Source organism: Macrosteles quadrilineatus, unplaced genomic scaffold (assembly GCF_028750875.1).
Source record: "Macrosteles quadrilineatus isolate MER2022 unplaced genomic scaffold, UCM_ALF_1.0 Scaffold_6__1_contigs__length_79288215, whole genome shotgun sequence".
In the NCBI taxonomy this organism is placed as follows: domain Eukaryota; kingdom Metazoa; phylum Arthropoda; class Insecta; order Hemiptera; family Cicadellidae; genus Macrosteles; species Macrosteles quadrilineatus.
Window position 1 is genome coordinate 48149873 of NW_026542599.1, and position 17389 is coordinate 48167261.

Sequence of the window (17389 nt, forward strand, 5' to 3'; positions counted from 1 at the left end):
TTCGCCAAAAGTCTTGAACAAGCATTCTCCCTTTTATAATAGTAGGTACAACTAATCCAAATGGATCGAAAATGGACATAGCTCCTCTTAAAACTTCACGTTTGGTCGGATACCATGTTTCACCTAACTGTACCTTTTCGGCGTTCCGGTGAAATGAAAATTGGTCAGTTTCAGCATCCCACCACATTCCGAGGATACGTTCTGTAGCTAGACGACTTTTAGGTTGCAGCTGTTTTGTAGAGTTTGCCTTCAAATCTTCCGGCATTTCAAGTAAAATTTCTTTTGAATTTGACAACCAGTTACAGATTTTAAAACCTCCGGACTTGTGAATTTCTGTTATCTGTTGTATTCTAATTCTAGCTTCTTCTTCTGTATCAGTAGAGTCTAGTAGATCGTCCATGTATTCACTGCAGAGGATCGCTTTACTTGCCTCTGGGTAAATTTGTAGAAACCTCTTGGCGTTGCTGTTTACTACATACAAGGCAGTACTCGGGGAACACGTTGATCCAAATATCATTTCTTCCATGATATAGGTATCTGGTTTGTTGTTCGGATCTTCTCTCCATAGAAACCTTTGCGAATCGACATCTTCTTTTCTGATACGTACTTGATGAAACATTTCTTGTATGTCACCTGCGATCACAAATTTTCTTAATCTGAATTTGAGAAGTACTGCTGGCAGAGGGTTCAAAAGGTCAGGACCACTAAGCAAACCATCATTGAATGACACACCATTCGCTTCAGCAGCTGCGTCAAATACTAACCTCAGTTTGTCAGGTTTGTTTGGATTTATTACCCCAAAATGAGGCAGATAATAAGTCCGGTCATTTATAACATTAGCTTCGTCATCACGTAGTTTCTGATGTAACCTTTTTCTTCATAGTCAGTGATCTTGGCTTTGTATTTGTTATGAAAGTTTTTGTCTCTTGCCATCTTCCTTTCAATACCCTTAAGCCTTTTCAGCGCATTTTCATAGCTCGGTGGATATTTAAAGTCTTCTGACTTCCATAGTAGGCCGGATTCATACCTATCCCCTAATTTTTTGGTCGTATCTTCTAAAATCTTGAGGGCTTTTTCTTGTCTCAAGTCAAAATCTTAAGTCAATTATCAAGACCTTACAGATGCGTTTTGGTAGACCAGAACTCATTTGTAAGGTCTTGATAATTGACTTAAGATTTTGACTTGAGACAAAAAGAGGCTTAACCATTCTAAATGCTTCTCCCTCTAGGCAATTCCTTACTCTTATGAGGTTGTCATCCTCACTAAAAAGACAGGCAGTTTTTTCATACGCCGAAAAAAATATCGGCCATTCATCAGAGGTATAAATAAAAATGTCAAGATTTATAATTTAAAACGTATTTATTACAAAGACACGTAAAATGAGACAACATATATTTATTTTGAGCTAAACAATAGTTATATCGATACAGCAAATCACACTAGACACGCGTATAATTATTTACAGTAATTTTAGAACTTAAAGATCGCAATATACCTGGAATAAATTAGAAGACTTTTTATTTTAAGGTAAATAGGACATGTAATTCATTCAACGAGACTTTTCTTAAAATAATATAAACTCGTAATATTGATTGAATCACTCACTCATTCAAGACTCTTTTTAAACTTTCAAATAACTAGGTAGTTTGTAGTTTTTAAAAGACTCAAACCTAGTATAATAAAAAAATATTTAAAGTGTAACTTAAAAATATACACCCCATTATAAATTAATAAACTTTAGTAACTTAACTATGTTTTTTATTCTATGGAACCGTTGTATTTTTTTGACTTTGAGTATATACAAACTGAATTGTGAGTACAAAATTGCTGTAAATTGTGTGCCAAAATATTCGAATCATAACTATACTGTCATGGGATTTTTAATGAATGAATAATTATTTACTTTTAAATCAGTTTTTGGACGGTGTTTATTAGTTTGTTTTTATAACTATTTACTTTAAACTGTTTTGCAGAACATAAATAAATAGCACAAAATTTAGCTTTATGCATAACAAGATTTTTAATTTATAATGGTGTAAACAATCATCTTGAGAGAAGAATATATGGCCATAGAATAGTTTACTGTTTAACACCATTACATTATAGGCCTAATTAAAATCTATGTTTGAAAAAGTAAGTCTTACAACCGGATAAGTCAATCATATAAATTTATCTGCATAGAACAATAACTGATTCAATCTCAGCTATAATATTAGCAATGTGTTGTTACTTTTTCATTGATAAGTTGTTTAAGTCAACATAAAAAAGCTCGTTAAGAAATGATGTCTATATTTTTTTTTTGCTTATACATTACTCTTTAAAATTAGGCCAAGGGATTTTCCATCCCTTTTGAAGAATATGTTTTGAAGAATATGATCAGGAATGTTAAGCAGCTTAAATGTATACTATTGATAACTTGTATCTAATCTTTGTGTTTTGATTTAATATGTCAGCAGTTTATTTTCGCCTGGACGTTGATTGAAATACATATCAACACTAAACATGTTTGGAAAACTTCATAAAACATTTTACGATTTTAGTAACTGATTAAATTAATTTTTCAGTTACCAATGCAACTAGTACCAGTCGTTGGTGGCATTTCATATCGACTTACCAACATATTTGTATACTTATTTCATTCATATTATATTTACACAACACAGCATTGACAAACTTTAATTAGTCTTAAATATGGCACGGTTAAAGCTACAAATAACTCTTTGGAAGGTATTTAACGTAAATAAGGTTAACGTTAAACTTACGTCTAATAATTTTTTAAAATTAGGTAGGCTAGAGGTTGACTAAGTTTGAAATAAGAATTTGAATATTTCTTGTTCGTACTAAAAAAATACACAATTTAGGCTTAAAAATATTCTTAACAAAGTTGTATCTACCCAATTTATAACGATTTTAACCTACATAGGATTCTATATCAACTAATCATAAACAGCTATTTAATCACATATTAAAATTACAAAATAGAAAATCTCTTCGCTTAAACTACCATAACCCTATAAAATAAATCACAGGTAACTATGAAAAATCAAATAACAATAAACAAAAACAACAGTGGAACGTACAATTGGAATAAGTGAAGTTATACAGTTATTTATTATATTTCATGAAAGCTTTATCGTTAGTTGGCACAAAATTTACAGGTGTAGGAAGAAACAAATTTCTGGAAGAATTTGTTTCTACAGTATGATCTGTAGGGAATGTTCAAGCTAAAGTTAAAGGGTATAGTTCTAAAATTCTAATTCTAATATGACTTTTGAAAGTTAAAAAAATCTTTCATGTATGAACATGACAGTTATTGTACAAAGCGATTTACAAAAATGTCAAGAAACTTCAGCAGTAAAACTATATGAAGGTCTTATTAAAACTACTTAATTGAAAGTATTTAATTATAAAAATGATTCAACTAGGAACAAAACTATTACAAGGGACATAATAAACTAAACTTATCTAATGTGCCATTCGCTTATCTTAGTCTGAATATTGTGCATTTACCAAAATATTGAAACATATAATTTTAGGTTTTATGCATACAATTTATGCTTAGACAATTTATACATCTATACAAAATTACATTAATTTGAGAATTTACAGGGAAATTTACCAACTAAAATATAATCTTCAAACTCAAGTAAAAACTAGTAAGGACCTAAAGTTCCATTTTCATGGTGCACTATGATAATTTAGGTTAAATTATTCGTTAACATATATAAAAACATGTTGGAAACGTGGATTTCCTTTAAAAAAATATACTTGGAAGAGTTATTTCTTGGCACAATCATCAATGAATTGGCTGTGGTAGATTTAGTCACTTGTTCACTGGTGCTCTTTGGGCTGCTTTGATGCAGATTATACGTAGTCGTTGGTGCCCGGACTCGTCAACGGCTCCTGCGCCTAAGGAAAAACGTTAAAATAAATATATTAAATACATGATAGACAAGAATCCCAACATTATGGGATATCAGAAAGTATTTATGGTACATTGAGCTTCATATTAGAATCCTCAACTTATTTTTATGATTTTCATAATGAGCTTTAAACACCGAAACCTAATTTAGTAAATCGTCAATGTTATCACCTTAACCATTAATTTCCAAGACATATTTAGGTTTTACGTTGGTAAAATTAAGTCGTTCTCAGATGACCTACAGATGACCTATAGATGATTTATTGTTGATCATGTGCTCTGATTGGTATGAAGTTAATAAGTATGAATCAAGCAACATATATAGTAAAAGAGTGGGATGGATTAGAACAGTTTCCCAAACAAAGATTCTTACCTGTAATGTAAATCTAGCTTAGATACTAACAAAAAGAGGAAACCTTTAAATATGAAATAAAACTTTTAGCGTTTTGAATTATTGAGAAGTCATATTTAGCACCGAACCTACAAACGTTCTACAGAACTATTAAAATATCGAATATTTAAAAGTAATCTTCACAACCATCTATTTAGGGAATTGGGTACTAATTATTATTAATCTCCAAAAAACTAATTCCACCACAACACCGTATTATTTTACGTTATTCTATATTGCCTTTCAGTATGCTTAACTAGTTTTTTAAGTAACCATTTTCAAAAGACTAGGTAGCTTCGAACTCTTTGAATGAATCAATATTGAAAGTATTCTAGTTGTATTCACGTTATAGCCACAATATAGGCATAAAGTAACAATATAAATACCTGAGAATCACATTTCATAAAGATAATTTTGAATTGACCAAACAATTAACAAGTAATTAATAAAAATCTCAACCAGTCTTTAATCTAACGTGTGCAGTACGTAAACAATTTAGTTTTTAAATACTCTTAATTAAATATAGGTATATATTTCCACAAAATTTTGCTAGTAAAACATTTCATAACAATCTAAAAGGTTTAAAACTTCATGCCACATCACAACATTTAACATCGCTTTACATTTGAAACTTACCAAAAAATCATTAAGAGCCTGCATGGAAACATTATATAGTAAGCTTTTGCTCTAATGAACATCATTTCAGTAGGTTAGAAATTTACATCCAAACAGTTAAAATAGATTCAATTAGTCATAAAAGATAAAATCAAACATGACCTGACAAAGTAATCAATAATTTTAGACTTTTTGTGAAATTTATTCTTGCAACACAAGACGGACATTTTGTAGCTAAATAAAAAAATAAAACCAAGAATACATTATACATAATAAAAGCCTTTTTTTGTTGTAGTTTTCAAGTGAAATGATGTGTGTGTAAATATTTGTATATGTAATAGTAGTTACGAGGGCTCGTACCTTAAATTTTCCACTCGTATCGTTAACTTTATCTACGCGAGTTACGTACACTACTTTACCTACGAGAGTGTTTTAATTACTAAAAATAAGTGTTTACCGGACGAGTTACGTACGATAGTTTACGCCATACTACTAAATCTGTACAAATTCTTAACATATTACCACCAACTAAAGGACTAAAAATCACTAATGTTTTTGTTTATAACCATTCATTGCTACCCAAATACAGTGTAAACAGCTGATTGGTGTCCAGTAGTACGTAATGAAACCCCATTTGATTAAGCTGGCTTTAAACAGCTGTTTTCTGGACTATATCCTTGCGTGGGAAGTTCGTCAAAATAGTGTAGTGTGGCGTAAATCGATATTCAGCATTTCTTTTGAAGTTAACACACATTGAAGGTGTTTTTTCCTTAAATGTTTATAAAAGGTTTCACAGAATTATATAAGTTTTTTTCCACGCCTGCAAACCTTAAAAAAGTACGTAAATAATTTCCGTACTATTTCCATAATCTTTCGTAAGCTCATATTAACCCACACAATTAAAAATAAACATAATATAATGTTTGGTCCACAGTTTTTTCAACCAACCTCTTCTCCAACCGTGGACGGGTAGATGCGGGTGGGCTGATACTGATTCTTCTCTAAAGAGAATTGATCCTCTGTAGTCTTTCTGTATACAGGGTTGTCGAAGTTCATACTGGTTACATTGCGATGTAGGTAATGCCGGTACACCGCTAGGGCGATCTGAAAAAGTAAAAGTAATTTCTCAAATGTCTAGCAATATAATATGTACATATCTCCTATTGTAAGTCTTCTAACATAAATACAATTGTGTCTGTGTTCTGGGTAGTTCAGAGGAGATAGTCCTCGTCGTCGAGGTATCAGGAGATTATTACCGTTTTGACACTCTAAGATCAGTAGCTTTTTGATGCTTTAACAACTGAGCCAGCTGTAATAATTAGGTCTCTATGGCCCACGCTAAATAGCTGATATTGATGAGTTACAAAGAAAGTAAATAATTCAACATCCCTTCACTAATCTCCGCTTTTATTCAAAATACACTGACATGTCGATGTCGTAATGATAGGTTCTAATCTAAGATAGATTTACCAATGACCTTTCAGCTTCCACTCTATAAATTGTCTGTTATACTCAAGGACAGATTGTTCAATTTTGGTAATAGTGACTCCCATGTAGTCATAATCTTAGTAGAAATCATAGCACAAATTGTATTCTTCTACCATCCTCCTTAAAAAGGTTTCCACATTTAATAGTAATTATTGAAGTGGTGAAACTATTTTAGTTTTATAATAGTTCATAACCACAGTTTCAAAAATACTTTAAAAATGTAGTTTGTGTAATAAATAATAGGCTAATTTAGAATTAAAAGACACACAGTTACATTTTAAAACCAAGCAAAGCTGCGCAATTATTTTTTGCAATTACTGTTAAATAAACTTAACTATCCAGGAAACATGGGACTTTTACAACATCCGTACACAGTCAGCATATTAATAATCTGTCTGTCTTTACGATTTGCGTTTGTGCACAATTTTGACCCTGTTGGTGCAATATAAACTACTTATTTTGAAAAATATTATAGAACCGTTTATTTAACTATTACTCACCAGTGACACAAATATAAGAACCACCGTGACAACAGCGATGACGACCATTGCGATCATGCCATCATCTGGCTCTTCTGGAATTGGCAAATCTTTGGGTGTCTCATTCTCAATCTCTTTGGTACTTGCTGTTAACAAAAGAATTAGTTTGTGAGCAAAACAATCTTTTAAACTTTTCGTGATATTATGTAGGCAAAATGACAAATGAATATCAACAAAATTTAATGTGTTGTTCGAGATATAATTACGGAAATTGTTCATTACGACAATGAAAATCGAAGTTTTAGCCACGTTTTGAGATTGGGAAGTTTGTAATGTTTTTTACGTACTTGTTTAATTTGTTATATTATTTTTACTTAAATTTGTTATCTAGACTAATAACGTACTAGCCATAAGCGGATGTTAAAGTAGGCCAGCTAATTAATTTTGTAACCATACAAACTTTGTTATATCTTGTTTGATATATTTAATTATAATGTGATATGTAACGATTCTCAAAATTATGAAAACTACTGTATTGTAACATGTTAAAAGGACAACACAAATATTTTCTTTGGAATCTGATTTCATCATCTGTACAGGTGATAATACTAATTTCATAATTAATTGCCTAAATGTTTACAAGTAGGCATACTTAAAATATGTTATATTGGTAAACTTTTAAGACATAATAATATACATGCCGACTTAACCCACACCAGAATATACTTAAAAAATATGTAAAAATAAAATAAATACATCTTCACGCGGGAAAGAGTATTTAAGAAAGGAGGCCATTTTAATTTATACAATATCATAACCGGTTGGAGTGGTTTAAACCAATAGAGCTAGCAAAGGCATATACACCTTTTATACATGGTGTAAAAAAAAAAGTGTAGTGGTCTGTGTAGGACCCAATTTTACAAACCAAAATAATTCGAAAATGCCCTTTAACACTTATATTTGTTATTTCCAGGCCGTCATTGTAAAACTGTAATACACATTTTTGACTTATTTTGTTAGTAAAATTGGGTCCTTTGTAGGGTACTATACATTTTATGACACACTCTATGTACGTAAAAGTTAAAATAAATTAAATAGGTACAATTATTATAAGTCCAGTCGTGTAAAGCTCTAAGTCTAAAGAAACATTTACAGTATATTCATATTCATAATGTAAATTAAATACAGTATAAAAAATAATTTTTACCCACCGTAGATCCCTATAAAAACTATATGGTATTTCAAGTACAGTACTATTGTTGCACATACGATGTTTTTATTAAATCTGAATACTATTAGTTATTAATAAATTTTATTCGGAATATATTTATATTGAAATGTAAGAATATTTGGTTGGAATTCCTTAGATCTATCTATTCTCATGAACGGGAAGCATGTGGATAACTTACATAGGGAAATAAAAACTTTATGTTATCGAAAAATTAAAAACCATAATAAAAAAGAGAAAAATAACAAGAGAAAAATTAGGAATATTTATATATGTGAAATATATAATCATTATATGAAAATATGAATAATGGATAAATGAATCTATTTCCCTTCTCACAAAACCCTTTATAATCATAATAATTATTGTTGAGAACTTTCTCAACAATTAAAATATATTAGTTATTATTCTTGTTTTTATATTTTGACTATTTTCAATCATTAATCATGCGTTCATCCATCCTTTGTAAAAAGGGGTTTTCATTAAATAAATGAATAGTCGCATTATTGGTTAACTGATATAAACCACGAACTGTTTACAATATTATAAATGAACAAACGTATGGACTTATTAGATTGTAAGACAATAAAGAAGGCATACTTATAATTCAAATTAGTTTAGAATAAGTTTGAAAACCTTTAAAAGTATGGCAGAATAGTAATTTAAGGGCCTATAAGCCAAAGATATATAGCCTTTCTTAATTATACAAAACTATTTACAGAATCCATCTTATTAATTAAGGTTAGTTGGGAAATTAGAAAGTTAGTTGAAAGCATGAAACTCGTGCAACACATTTGAATAAATAATTTAAGCCAAATTGAAATTAAAGTTTCATATAATAAATAATAAGAAACAACCTTAAAGTAGTTGTAATTATAACGCTTGATATTTAATGTTGGCTCCACGATAAAATTATAATTAGAAGGTTTATCTCTTTTTGGAGTTTCAACTTGAGCTATCATATTATTTTGTCAGGAATTACATTTTATTTTGGAATTGACTTAGCAAATTTAGTTGATTTATGTAGTTGAATTGTCTAAGGGGTTTACTTTAAAACCACAAGTTGCATAATTGTGTCTCCTTAACTAACAAACAAATTGCCATCGGTAAAAAATAATATACCGTACTGTCGTAAATATTATTCGTGACAAAATATATTCATTGTGTATTTATTTTTATAAAACATTAATATATTTAAATATTGACATTTTCGAAGTAGAGTGTTCAGAAAAAGCAGCGAGGAAGAAGAAAAGCTCACACATTCGGCAGGTGTACTCACGAACTAATGTAACATTCAGTGAAGGTGTCGGTTCTGGGATGATGGTGGTAGGAACTGAAAGAAGAATTTCGTTAAGACTTCGTTGGTTTTTAAACTACTGTGTAAGGTATTTTCTTTCTCTTATAAAACGGGTATTTTGATTAGATGGGATTTTTGTTGCCACCTTTTTTTCATCAAAACAGTTGACAATATATTGGGTGAACAACTTAACTTTGCCTCTATTCATATAAAAACTATAATAAACTATAAAATGGGTAATTACAATACACAGCATATCGGGATCTGAAATCTAATTAATCCCTTCCTTACACACACATTACTAGTAACAATACACAAAACCCAACCTTTTATACATTACAGAGTGGCAGTCAGCAGTCAAGTCATGATATAAAAAGCAAAATATAACCAATCCCATTGTTGGAAGCCATATTGGAAAAGGGCGGCCATTTTTGAAAAAGCGCAATTCATAATTCATTATATCATAACAAATAATGAATACCTCCGTTTAATGTTTTCCTTTAATTTAATGCTTCTGAGATACTTATGGTGGCAAAGTTAAGTTGTTTGTCTGTAATTTTGCAATCTAATTTCTAATTCTAATTTGGCAAGCATTTGAAACAGATTTGGCCAAAATATTATGATTTTATTCATGTTATATTCATGTTATGTCTTATCATAATTGTTAATAATTTAGTAACTAAAAAATAAACAAAAGGAAAAACAAACAAAACGTATAAAATAGGTTTAAAATTGAATAGGTGAGTCGGAGTTTGGGTCAAAGGCAGCAATGTAGTGGTACCTGCCACTACTTTTTAACAGTACACTTCGCCCTTGCACCCCTTTTATGCTGGATATGTTCAGAACACAGGTGAATGGCCTGAGTGGGCGGGAAAATGCAAGGTTATAAGAACTACAATTTTATTTTGAAACACGCTTTTACTAACTTACTTACACCTAAAAAAAACTACGGCGTTTTCCCCTTGTTAATATTATAAAAAAATTTATATTTCATTTCTTGGCCTCTTTTGTTTTTATTTGTGTTTCCTTTTTTAATTGTATACCTTTAATATCTTTAATATCTTCAAATTTATGCTAACAATTTGTTGAATTTTCACCACTGTTCTGTTTTGCCTTTCAAATTTAGGTACCAACTTAGATTTTTAACAGTGAACTAGACGTATTATTGATACCAGGCTTAGCTAATTATTTTGGTTCAAAAAGTCCACCTTTCTTGCGTTAGTCGACCCACTCCCAGAGTGTAAAAATGCCTTTGTAAAACGTTTCAGCGTTAGATTCGTCAGCACATTAAATGTTACGATACTTACGATCCTCAGTGCACATAAGACCGTCTGCCATGAGTACAAGGCCGTCAGGACACGCGCAGGATATCTTAGGTGATCTATTGTTGATTTGCGGCGCAGGCAGACACAAATGTGAACAATGGCCGTTGACAGCAGCACAGTAGTTAACACCGTCAGGTTGCCTGTAGGGGTGGTACACGTGAAGGACCATGGGGTGCTGGAGCTGTAAGGGAATGCAATTATAGGTTGTATTTATAATGTTTTTGTTTATGAGCTAAAATGCGACGAGAAGAGAGAAGGAAAGAAAGGAAATGGACAACGGAAGATTAGAAGATAAAGGTAAAGAGCGGGATTTGATTATTTTGATAAATAAAGGTAGAGTTTGGTGATGAGAGGATAAGAATAAAATAATATACTGGAAAATCATAGGATGAAGGTTTGTGTTTATTTTATGTTCCGATATTTACAAGGAAGATAAGCGGGGATTGGTAAAAGTGATATATGTAGATCTGCATGCAATCACGGAATGCTGGTGTTATTGGGCTAATAGAAAGAAGCATATTGAAGGAGAAACTGCTGGTTAAAGGACAAACAGGTATTTCGTTTCATGATCTATAGCTTAGTATAAATACATACTTGTGTGTCCAAGCTAATATTTTTAGTTAAAAGATCAACATGAAGGGATACCATGCAAAATTTGAATAATTGAAATACACATTTAAAATAAATGATTATACAACTATGAGACATTGATGAGAGAATAAAAAAGTTAAATGAAAAACAAAATAAACCAAACAATTTGTAGGTGTGCAGCTATTGCATATCAGTGGGTGCATATCCAATTCCAAATGTTTCAAAACGATATTCCAAATTGATACCTTTTTGTTTTGATTAAAGTACATATCCTACAAAAACCCAACAAAACATGAACAACATACTAATATTATGTTAAGAATTTGTTTTACAAAAATAAAGTAATAGATAGTCCTTCAGTTGACACATTGGAAGGCATGGATTAAACTGTTTAAGCATAGCCTTAAGTTTGAATCTTACGTAATATTCTGTATATACTTTACCATGTGTAACGCAGTTATTGCATTAACCCTGCTGCCATTGAACTTGTTGGCGCGAAAGATGGCTTGTTTGTCCCAGTCCGTCCAATAGACGTGGTCTTCGAACACACTGATGGAGAATGGATGATGGAGGAACTCAGGAGATCTCAGAACCTTGAGTAACAATCATACTGTTAGTAAAAATAATTTTACTTTTCAAGAACAGAGAATAATTGTTATCTTACTCATCTATGAGGACATGGAATCTGTCAAAAAAGTTAATTTAACATATGTGAGCTTTTGGGTAGTGAGAGAGTTACGTTGTATTGAAGTTTCGGTTTAATCTAAATTTCTTAAAAGCACAAAAAATAACTACACGTTAACGGTAAAAAAGCTTAATAACTAAAATACAATAACAAATATACTAACATAACTTAATTTTTAATTTAAAAAAAAATTTTAGCAATTATTCTCTTGATTTTTATTGTCTCTTTGTTTTCAGATTTTTTATAAAAATATTAAATCAATACAGATTTAACAATTATATAATGTGCATATTTACTTATTAGAATACAACATACCACTTAATAACTGCATCTTTAGGTAAAGCATTTGAATTTACATAAATATTTGAATGACAGTTTTGTTGGCACATATACAAATAAATAAAGGTAATTTTGATGGTTCTAATAGATGAATGAAATTATTTTGAACTTTTACAGTATTATATTCGTAAATAGAAAATTGTATTTTCACCGAACAGACTTTACTTCCTTGCCTCTGGTTCCCAGCATTACCAGCTAGAGTGATTGGATTCAAACCTAAACATAATTAAGGTACCACACATGAACTACTGAACCATTCTGGCCTAACAATTTTAGCCTAAAACATAAAGTAAATATTTACTCGCATTGTACTTACTTGTCTGCGAGCTGCACCGTCGTAGTCACAGGACGAGATCATGTTCAACTTGGCGTCCACCCAATAGACCCTGCGTCTTACCAGGTCCAGAGTGAGTCCATTGGGCCACTTGATGTCGTAGGAGACGATAGTTTGTCTATGAGAGCCGTCCAAACCAGCGCGCTCTATCTTAGCTTCCTTACCCCAGTCGGTCCAGAACATCCAGCTGAAAGTTTTATCATGTTTACTTCTTTCCTTCACACACTAGAATGCGAGGCTGAATATCGCAGAGCCGTGACACATTACTTCAGGCTAGTTCTAAACTAAAACTCGCAACTAAAACTATCACAACTAAAATTTTTGTTTAGTAGGATTTGAACCTGGGACCTTACGGAACAAAGCCACGTGCTTTGGCTCATGAGAAATATACCAAATTACTACCAAAATGTTTCATAATTAGAATGGTGAATAATAGCTAACAATTTCTAAAATGTGTAAAAGAATGTTTTTTCTCACTGTGAAATAAGTGTACGTGTTTATGAAAGCGCATTTTAGTGAAACTTTGGACCTTGGGTAAATATATTTCTTATGCTAACTTATTATTCATGGGTTGTGGAAAAGTTTAGCTGAGTGTTATGAATAAGTAATGCATAAAAGGTATGTAGACAAATTCAGAAAAAAATTGAAAATATTTAAACTTTTAAATGTGGTAGGTAAAAATATTTATTCGGGCAGGTTATTTACATGTTGCCCCCAAATAACATTAAACAAATCATTTTTTTAAATTATATTTATTATCATCAGCTCTGTTATAATCCCTCAATAATCAACCTAACAATAATTGGCTACTACAGTATCAAACTGACTTTAGTGTCGACGTAGTTTTTGAGAATGTTGCCCATTTCATTCTGAGAAAAATCAATACACTTTGAAAGTGGACACAACACTGTTATTCATTGGCTTTTTAGAATGCCCCCTATTATAAATATAAAGCTATAACCAAGCAATATACCAACCAAGTAATAGATGCTATTATTTATGCTCAGGACTCGCAACCCTTTTCTTCCCTTTTTTTGGTTATCCCTAACGTGTACTTTCTGTGTATAAACATCTAAGTGCGCCCCTATGTACTTGGTGATATAGTGATGAACAAAATTCAACTCACCCCTCTAGCGGGTTGACGGCGATTGCTCTAGGCTCCTCCAGTCGGTCTGTGATGAGAACTCTCCTCATGCTTCCCTCAAAGTTGGCCAACTCTATGGTGTTCTTGCCAGAGTCTGTCCAGTAGATATGGTTGTAGATCCAGTCCACAGCTAGCCCGTCAGCTGTTGTCATCTCTCCACGAATCACAACGGTTCTGTCACTACCTTCATCTATTGGAGCTCTGGGGAAAATTTAAAATATTTTAAAAAATATTTGATTAGTCGGGAATTTCATACAATTACATGTAAGTATGACAAAATACGAGTTTTACCATTGAATATTAGTCAAAAGTTTTACTTTTTTTTACTGTTCAAACTAAAATTACCAAGTACCTATTCGTTTACTTTCTGACATTTTAAAACAATTAATTTATCTTGAACTATGCAAAATCTCCCTAAACTAGAGGTGTATTTTATTTTATTGAATGAAAAACATGTGAGTATTGCATAAGATTAAACTATATTGAAAAAAAGAAGTTTTAACGACTGTTACTGTAATTAAACTCTTTTACTTAGAGGTGAATGTCATCTAAACATTTAAAATATTATAGAAATAATGAAAATGGATACGGTTTAATATTTTCATGGAGACTAATGTTAGTAACATTTAATTTTTATGCTACATACGTAACCATTTATCAACATATTTTTAACAAGTTACAGAAAATAGTACCTATGAGCACCATTCTAAAAAAACTGTAATATATGAAAACTAGAATTTTGTAGACTGTATACTCACTATATTAATGCATCATGACTTGATTTGAAAAGATTAGATCTTTATTTCTTAGTGGGTTCTGAATGTACAATACTTTTTAAAATACTGATAATTATTAATTATTCTTGTGCAAGTGGGAAAATAAGAAGGTTTACTCGGCCAAAGAATAAACACTCATCAAAGACGTTTGAAGGATGATTAAACCAGAGATAACGTAGAAGTATATATCTTAAACATGTTTAGCCTCTGGATCACGTAATATTCTAATAAAAAGGTTAAATACCTGTAGTACTGTCTGTGATCCTGGAATTTAGGTCAGCGACCCAGGTTTCGAACCTAAAGGCTCATTTTCAAGCTGGTTACCAGAGTTAAAAACACATAATCCTCTTCATAACTGTGGAGAGTCGTTATAACACACAAGACACGAACACGAAAACAATAAACATTAAACAAAATTGGCCAATTATAATACTGGTACGGTAGCGTGCGTGGTGTAGCCGGCAAAAGATGAGTCATGACTGGGCACGCGTACGCGTCGATGTCGGAGCGTGACGTATGTGCCCCCTCCCACTCCCGTTGTCTTTGTCAGATCCTCGCCTTACACTGACACTGCCATCAATCATATCTATTGCAGTATTGTAAATTAAATTTGACTCGAAGGATAATTTTTCATTGAGCAGATGGGTAGGACTGTTTTTAGATGATCGGTATATTTCAAACTCTTCGATGGTGTTCATATGCTTGCCTTTTCTGCAGTAATGTAATATGTCCAGATTGGTATCTATGTCGGTGTAATTATAGTTTGTGTCAATCAGATGGTTTGCGAATGCAGATTTGGTAGATTTTTTAGGCAGGTGTTCTTTGAATCTTTGCGTAAACGAACGAGCTGTTTGTCCAATGTAGTAGCTGGGACAGTCATTGTATTTAATTTTATAAATTCCTGTCTTATCAAAATTAGCAGTGTTTTGTACAATTCGTGGTTTTAGGAGATAAGATAATTTATTTGACGTTTTAAATGACATTTTAAAATTGTTCTTAGTCATTTCAGATTTAAGGCTATTGTTCAATACTGTGCCATATGCCATTTTCAGTGGAAACGTATTTCTGCATATCTTTTGACACCTTAGGCCTACTTTCATTTTTATGTTTAATTACTATCTTGTCTATGATGGAACTTTTATATCCATTAGATACAGCTATGTATTTTATGATGTTAAGTTCCTCGTTATAACTATCTTCATTAAGAGGTAGAGAAATAAGTCGGTGAACAAAGCTATTGTATGCAGCCATTTTATGACTGTACGGGTGATGAGATGAAGAATGGATCGTTTGGTCAGTTGTGGTTGGTTTCCTGTAAATATTGAAAGTGAAATTGTTGGGATGTTTGGTTATTGTTACGTCCAAGAAATTAAGCTTGTTGTTGTTCTCTTCCTCTAAAGTAAACTTTAAATTCTTATGGATGGAATTGAGATATGAGTTGAGGATATTAAGCTGTCTTATGTTACCATTAAAGAGAAGGAACGTGTCATCGACGTAGCGGCAATAGAATATTATCTTATCTTTCTGGCGGTTCTTATCAGACCATAGGTGTTCTACTTCGATTTTGTTTAAATGTAGCTCAGTTAGTACACTGGACAAAGGAGATCCCATGGCCATGCCTTCGTTCTGGATGTAATATTCATTATCAAACATAAAATAGTTCTGTTTTAATACTGCTTCGGTTAAGATTAACAATTCTTCTTTAGCGTGATCTGATAATGTGGAGTTTTTATCAAGATTATTCCTTAGAATATTTATTGTTTCGTTGATTGGAACATTAGTGAACAAGTTAACAATGTCAAATGAGGCCATGTTGTATCGTGGGTTGTAATTGATTTTTGATAACTTGTCGACCAACTCTAAGGTGTTTTTAATGGAATGGCTATTCTCTAAGTTAGTTTCTCTACGAATAATTTTGTCGAGAGTCTTAGCTATTTTATAAGCGGGCGAAGGGGTGAAGTTAACTAAAGGCCTGATCGGGATATTAGTCTTGTGGATCTTCGGCAAACCACGTAAAATTGGTGATTGTGGTTTTGTAACTTTTAAGTATTTAATTTCGTCTCAGTTAAAAGGTTGGTGCTGAGTGAAATAATTTTGTTTATGTCCTTTGAAAACGAGGAAGTTGGGTCATGGCTTAAAAGTTCAATGTTGTTATCGTTAATGAAGTTGTGGACTTTGTTGACATAATCATCCTTGTTTAAGATAACAATACAATTCCCCTTATCTGCTTTGGTGATAACTGCGTTGTTTTCTTGTAGTTTATTTTTGATTGAAGTAGCCGTAAATGACAAGTTCTTATATTTTGCGGCATATTTATTTCTTGGAACAGGGTTTTTTAAAACATTCTTAATTTTATTTGAAATGAGAACTCGTGAGATGTCACGGGCCTCAGTGGATTCAAGGTGTTTTATTGTTGTTTCGGCATTAAGGAGCTCAGTTATTAAACTATTTTTCCTGCTGTCTGGGAAGTTAAAATTCAAGCCTTTGTTTAGTAGGCTCATTCCTGAATCATCGAAACTGATGTTGGTATTGTTTACGACTCTAGGATAAAATTTATGGTTGCATTGTATAATTTCTGTCTGTATCTGGGCTGAAATAAGTGCATCTATTTTCTTGGCTTGAGTTTTCTTTTTAGCTTGTACCTGTCTGTTAATTTGCGCATCTAAATGATTACAAACAGTTAGCTGGATTGATGGATGTTTTTAATCATTTAGATGCGCAAAACAAAGGCTTGATTTTTAACTTCCCAGACAGCAGGAAAAATAGTTTAATAAC

At 31.8% G+C, this 17389-nt stretch overlaps 1 protein-coding gene across 5 annotated transcripts in view; it reads right to left on the bottom strand.

Annotated features, from left to right (window-relative positions):
* Nucleotides 1-1340: 1340 nt before the first annotated feature.
* The window catches only part of LOC128996530 (very low-density lipoprotein receptor-like), a 588560-nt gene continuing 572511 nt past the window's right edge, over nucleotides 1341-17389 (bottom strand). For 4 of the 5 annotated variants that reach the window (XM_054421913.1, XM_054421910.1, XM_054421911.1 and 1 more), the window contains 8 exons: nucleotides 13821-14039; nucleotides 12677-12881; nucleotides 11780-11929; nucleotides 10728-10926; nucleotides 6917-7041; nucleotides 5877-6032; nucleotides 4950-4967; nucleotides 1341-3909 (listed from right to left, as the gene is read on the bottom strand). In XM_054421913.1, the coding sequence (XP_054277888.1) occupies nucleotides 3865-3909; nucleotides 4950-4967; nucleotides 5877-6032; nucleotides 6917-7041; nucleotides 10728-10926; nucleotides 11780-11929; nucleotides 12677-12881; nucleotides 13821-14039 (1117 nt within the window). In that variant the 3' untranslated portion in view covers nucleotides 1341-3864. The remainder of the gene's footprint in view (nucleotides 3910-4949; nucleotides 4968-5876; nucleotides 6033-6916; nucleotides 7042-10727; nucleotides 10927-11779; nucleotides 11930-12676; nucleotides 12882-13820; nucleotides 14040-17389) is intronic. The other variant, XM_054421912.1, reaches the window with a different exon arrangement.